This window comes from Anomalospiza imberbis, chromosome 2 (genome assembly GCF_031753505.1).
Source record: "Anomalospiza imberbis isolate Cuckoo-Finch-1a 21T00152 chromosome 2, ASM3175350v1, whole genome shotgun sequence".
NCBI classification, from domain to species: Eukaryota; Metazoa; Chordata; class Aves; order Passeriformes; family Viduidae; genus Anomalospiza; species Anomalospiza imberbis.
Genome location: NC_089682.1, coordinates 30,278,044 through 30,284,633, shown reverse-complemented (window position 1 = coordinate 30,284,633; position 6,590 = coordinate 30,278,044). Strand labels below are relative to the sequence as shown.

General features: G+C 38.9%; 1 protein-coding gene across 7 annotated transcripts in view; it reads right to left on the bottom strand.

Annotated features, from left to right (window-relative positions):
• Window positions 1–1,753: 1,753 nt before the first annotated feature.
• Window positions 1,754–6,590, bottom strand: part of RFX8 (regulatory factor X8) — a 31,824-nt gene continuing 26,987 nt past the window's right edge. For all 7 annotated transcript variants that reach the window (XM_068180368.1, XM_068180370.1, XM_068180372.1 and 4 more), the window contains 2 exons: window positions 5,897–6,184; window positions 1,754–2,088 (listed from right to left, as the gene is read on the bottom strand). In XM_068180368.1, coding sequence (XP_068036469.1) covers window positions 2,042–2,088; window positions 5,897–6,184 — 335 coding nt within the window. In that variant the 3' untranslated portion in view covers window positions 1,754–2,041. The remainder of the gene's footprint in view (window positions 2,089–5,896; window positions 6,185–6,590) is intronic.

Genomic DNA, 6,590 nt, shown 5'->3' with positions numbered 1-6,590 from the left:
TTTGTCGCTTGCGGGGGACCTGGGAGACTGCTGGGGCCCCTGGTACAGGTGCACGGTCCAGCAGGTATCTCACTTATTGCGTTCTCTACACGCACCACAAAACCAAGAAGATGGAGCTGTCCGGGCAGAGGTGGTGCGACCTCTCCGTTTATTAAAAAAGAGACGATCCACGAGGGAGAGTCTCCATGTGAACACTCCCGTTGCACGGAAAGCTTCGTTTGGGCACTGGGGTCAAGTCACAGCAAGACCCCAAGTCCGAGGTGGCAGGCAGCATTAGTTTGGTGGTAGCAAGGATGCATTCTTGATATGCAAATTCATGGAGCTGTTATTAAACGTTTTCCAGGCAAGGTTTTATTTAGGCAAAGATTTGCATGTATGTGAGTTTATATCAATAGTCCAATTTAATAAAGGCACATGTGCATACAGTTCCTTTCCTGGCAGTAGACCTCTTCAATATGGCAATGCAAAGCTGCAATTCTTTAAAAGATACGCTTGTAAACGTCCATTGCATTCATGCAAATTATTTAAGGAACAGAGGTTCCTTAAAGCGGCTCCTCCTCAAAGTAGGAGACAGGGAAGAATGAATCTCTCAGAAGCCTTTGCCTGTCAGAAGATTGTCAGGTACATCTAAAAGATGTTCTCAGGTACATCTTACTTTTTCCTACCTGTGAAGAACAGATTCCAAGATCAGTCTACTGATACAACTTCTGCTTAATTGTGCCATGAGAACAGGTATATCTAATCTAGAATCGAAACTCTTATGAATAAAAGTGGACTGGAGAACACTGAGTATTTTTAGCGTATATTTTTCCTCCAGTCCCTGTTCCATTTTTTCCTTCACCATATAAACCTAAGGAATAGTGGAAATGGGTATAATGACCCATTATCCTTAAGACCCTAAGAGTTTTTTCTGATTGTAAAGATACTTTCCAAGAAAATGTAATTTTGGCACCAAACTCTTAATTTTATCTGCAGAATTGAATACATGAGTACCTTTTCCTTTAGCACGTGGCCCTGTCTACATCTGCGGCAGTACCACACTTCTGAAAATTGATTCTCACTTGAGAGCTTGAGCTGAGACAGAAGAATGGAGATGCTAGCAGAAAATCAATGTAGATTTCCAAACCCAAAATGAGTGAAAGCTCCTGACAAGTGCTTTTCTCTGATTCAAGATATGTCCCTTCTTAAAATACTGAAGTTGTCCCTTCTTGAAATAGCAGCCAGGCACAGACAACTCACTGCAGGCATGCTCTTCAAAAATAGCTAAACCCCCCATTTCCATGGTGTTTCAGGGAATTTCCTCACACAATCTGATGCATGCAAGATATAAATCTCATCATTAGTATTTACTATTTTCTATGAATTTATGCCAGGGTTTCTCTTTATAAATGTCTTTGCTTGTACTTTACTTACAAAACAAGCCCAAACAACCTAGTTTTGAACATAATAAAATAGTAACATTATATACAGCCTATTTTATTTCGGTTAATAGAATTACATGTGAGATACTGACTCTTGTATCCTGCAGAAATGGTAAACAAAGCAGGAATTTCTAAAGACAGGAATTAGTACTAGGTTTTATATACAATATATATAAATTTTAAATTCAACACCATAGACACAAAGCAGCATTAACACAGAGTCATTCATTTATGCTGTAGCTTCCAGATAATTTACCATGATTACCTCAGGTAGGTCTTCAGCTTTACTGACAACAGAAATGTACAAAAAATACATAAAACCAAGCCACAAGCCTTTATCTTCTGAATGTTTATTAAAATAATATAAATCAAATCACATGACAAAATAATTGCATTGCTAGCCCAGTTTTGCATTTCATATTTTCAAAAAAAATCTTAAGTTTAAGAGAATGAAAACAGTATTTCTTAAACTTTTATCAAAAAGTAAGAATGGCTTATCATATATAGAATGCTGCAGCCAGGATGCTTTTCTCTGAAGATTTGCTGTTCATTGGAGGCAAAGAAATATAATTTCATCTTTTTGAGTAAGAAATGTTTCCTTTCCAACTTGAAGATCCAACTTAGTACATGATATAATAATTTTCTCTTCCGAAATTACCTGGATATGCTGAAAATTAGAAAAAAACATGGAAACGTTTTGATTGTAGGAATTTTAAATTATTTGTTTCTCTCTTCGTGTTTCTCCCTCCTTTCAAAAAAGTCTTCTCTATTCTTACTTGCTGAACCTGAGGTATTTTATAGATATCTAGCCTTATTTTACATCAAATAAACCCAACAAGAGGAAGCACACAGTGGGGCTCATCATAGGACAGTAAAGGTCTGACAGAAGGGCATATCCCCTTTGAATATGTCATTCACACTTCTCACACTTTTGTTTTGAAAATGAATAGAAGGGCTTACAGCTGACACACAGTCTCAGCCTCTCTCCTGATAGGAGCTGCTTTTTCATGCTGAAATTCTGGCTTTCTTAAAGTCAGCAGAAGTTTTGACACTGAATTCAATCAGGTTCATGATTTTGCTCTCATTTTTTGATCATTTTAGTTAATGATTTCACTTGATCTCTGTATCCTGGTTTATAGAGACCACACAGATGAACACTTACCATTCCTAGAAGTCAAGTAGTTAACTATGTCCTATTTTTTCTCCCTTTTTAACAAATCAAAGTGTTTGACTTGCTCTCTGCCAACAGAGCTAGGAATAGCATACCCTCAGTCTCTTCATGCCCTGATTTGCAGTATATTGTATGTTATGAAGGTGTAGAATTGGATTAAAAGCTACAGCACAGTGCTCTACAGATGAACCCACTGCAGGTGTGCTGCTTAATAGGATTTTAATTTGGCAACATGTGAAAAAAAGGCAGAAACCTAGAATGAGATTTTCTAGATGAAAAAAAAATGCTATTCATGCTGAGAGAAAGCAACTGCAAGCTCTGTGATAAAGAATAAAGATCTGGCCAATTTTCTCTGAGCTGCACTTTTAGAGATTATGGCTTGTTCAGAGTATCTCCATTACTGCCACTGGTTTCATCAATTTTCAGTTCATACTATGTGTGTTTGTCTCTATAGCATTTAATCTGCCACACTTCCCTGCTAAGCCAGTGTGTACGAATCTTCTACTATCTTGCCCCCTGCCCTCTACAGTTTTTTTTCGTATAAAACCAGTGTTTTCCTCGGGAGATGCCACCAACCTGGAATGTATTGTGTTTTCCAGAGTATTAACTCTATTTATTAATTCTATGTATTAATTATTTAAACTGTATTTAAACATAAGATTCAAAAATGTACTGTGCTGTTCAAAATAAATGGGAAAAGATGGTCTCCCTGCTGAGGAGTCTAATTTATATTCAGCTTCAACTAGGAATGGAAGACTAGAAACAGATGGAGAAGAAAGAGGAAGAATAAAGGTGATAACTAAAAGATCAGGAAGAGATCTGCTAAGCCACACATATTGGTGCTGCTGCTATCAGGGTAAGGTTGGGAGATTCTTTTCTTTTTTGTGCTACCAGTCTTCCCTCATATTTTTCCAGGGTTTTGTAGCAAGACCGAGTGGTTAGCACTGATTTCAATGAGCTGAGTGGGGAGGTGCAATGAACAGATTTTTTTTTTTTTCCCACAGCATAACAGGCTGTAGAGAAGGAATAGCAATGCCTTGTGGAACAAGATTAAAAATTATGGAGGTTGTGTGATGCTGGCAATGCATGGAGTGGAGGATGGGAACTGATGAAAAGCACTGGGTTGCAGAAAGCTGCCAAGCCTGCCTAAGGTGAAGGAATTAAAAGCAAAAATTATGAAATAAACCTGAGAAATATGTCAGGCAGCAGAAATGTGGTCCAGGAAACAGCAGTGGGGCTGGTGGATGCTGCTATGGCTGCTGAGGGTTTAGATACCCAACAGAATAGCATGTGGCCAAAGGGGGAACAGACAAGAGCAGGGACAGATGGTTCCTTGGAAGCATGATGATGATTTTTGGTGGTCAAAAGTCACAGAACAAAAATCCTCATGCAATGGAAATCTTGTCAGAGGATCTACAGAGATGACAATACAAAGCAATGGGTGATAGAGATGCTTTTGGCAACTGTGTTTTTCAGCAACCTGTGGCATCAGTGTTGATATACAAAAGAAAGAATCTGCAATGGTCAAGGCATGAGCACCACCCCTCTGAAGAACATGAGTGGACAGAAGTGCTCACTCTCTCACAGCTCCTGAAACCCTTTTGAGCTGCAGGTTCAAGTTTTGTGACTCCATTACAAATTGTGCTCCACAACATAACAAGTGCTTAGTAGAATATCTTTTTCATCCCAGTTATTAGCATCTTCCACATGGACTGGTAGAATCCATCATCTGTTGGGTTATTTGATGTCTAAACTTCTACACTTTCTCAGTCATTCACTGTGTCTTTCCCTCATCCACGCCTTCTCCCAAGTCCTCATACTCCTCATTTCACATTTTACTCTTCCCCTCTTATTCTGAAAGGGATGATTCCTCATGCCTCATTCTAATCAGCCTTGCTCTGTTCTTGTGATCAGGTCCAAAAAATTCAAAACTGGTACATATTTATAAGCACATCACTTACACAGACCAAACCTGGGCCAAGCCCTTGTCTGATGACTCGTGCAAAAAGCATTGCAATGGGCATAGGACATACAAAAGGCAGCACAGTGCAGAACACAGGAAATGGGCAGATATTGAATAAAATTTCTAGTGGTTAATTTCCTCATTTCTGACCATCACTGATTTAGAGCTCTCTTGCAAATTGTCAGTACCCAGCACAGTTTATGTTTTGACATAAAGGTAGTATGGCAGGATGGGTCTTTATTTTACATTTGAAAAATAACAAAAGCTGTCAAACACGCCCATCACATGTATAAATCATCCTTGGTTTGTCCTCTGTGTACCTGCTTTCTCCCCTCCAGTGAGCTAGTCTTAGCATACTTTAAAAAAAATTAGGGTCCCTTACAGGGCCTTATAATTTATAAAGATATTTATAAAACAGTCAATTTCCACTCCTGTGCTAGTGTATGGAAACTGAATACCTCTTGGGAATAAAGTAACTATAACAGTGTCACCCCAAAAATGTAGTTTTCTTTGTGAGTCTTGGTGCCATTAACATTTTTCTTTCAAAGTTTTATGGAAAACATAATGTTATCTGAGACATAATACAAGTACTCTTACTGCATGGAAGAGAAATATGAAAACAGCTGAATGTCTAATTCATCACTTGCATTAACCACAGAGGTTTGATCCACATTCCCCTGTGTTCTTGTATTTTAGCCTTGTATTCTAGAAGACTTAGAGTCTATCTTGTTTTCTACCTGTATGTCACACTTTATGCTAGTAAATATGGAGCAGTGGGCTGACCGCAAGAAAATCTGGAAGAGTAGAAGGGTCTCAAGTATTTCACATTTCTGAAGATATTTAATATATTTTGATAAAAGTAACAGATAATTGGAGGGAGGAGAGACTCTCAGTGCTCTCAAAAGGGAGGAAAGACCACTCTGTGCCCTGTCTTTTTTGATCAATACGTACAAGCAGTCTGTGAGCTAGCCCATGGCCTGCTCCCAGCCCACCAGAACAGCACTGCTCTTCCTTAGACAACACTTGGGGAATCAGAATCAGCTCCAGAGGTCTGCTGGAAACCTAAGGAAAGAATCAGGAACCTGTAGGGCTGGGGAGGTGGGTGATGTTGAGATTATAATCCCTTGATATCATTGTGGGGTGGGGACAGGATGTGGAGGATGCTTTGTGAGTTGAGGTGTCAGTGACATTGGACACAGCTCCATGCAAACCTAGATTTCGTTAGTTCTACTTTACATGCAGAAAATACCCCAATCAGCCACACACCTCCCAATCTGTCCTAATTTGCCCAATTTTAAAAAAATTTCCCATCATTTTCTTTTAAGTTAATGTTAATTTCACCTTGCTGACAGTGGCTGTGTTCACCAAACAACTCAGAACTCTGGAAAGCATCGCTTAATCCGAAGTTACTCTGGTTCTGCATCACAAGAGCTGTCTGTGGAGCATTGGCTTGAGGCTCCTCCTCAGCAAAACAGGCTGAGAGATGGCTGGGCTCGTAAACACACAGAACAGGGACCTCATTTTGTTTTACAACCAAGGCATTTCCTTCTTCCTTCTCCTCTTCTATATAGGACTGGAAAGTGTGAGCCGCAAAATCAACAAGTAGCATATTCAACAAAAGCCAGGACCCTAGGTTTAAAGAAAAACAAAGATAATTATGACAACCTCTTCATTTGCATATCTTTATTATGTGCTCTTTTTTGAAGGGCTTCATTATAGTAATAGGCTAGACAAAGTAATGGACTAGCACTCATCAAACAGTACTTACAAAATTATGTACTTCCAAATATCCCAGAAAAATAAGTACTACTGCTAATTTTAAACATATGCAATTTTTCCCTTATTTAACTAGAGAGGAAAGTTGTGTTCATTCACTTTCCTGTTCAAGTTCCTTCTCCACTTTCACTTCTACTACAAGACTTATCAATAACCATGTATTACCCCCATTCTCCCCTTAGACAAATAAATCATTCCACCTCTTCCCAAGCAAAACCTCCAACAGTCATCTCTGTGTGTTGTATCTATGACATTAAAT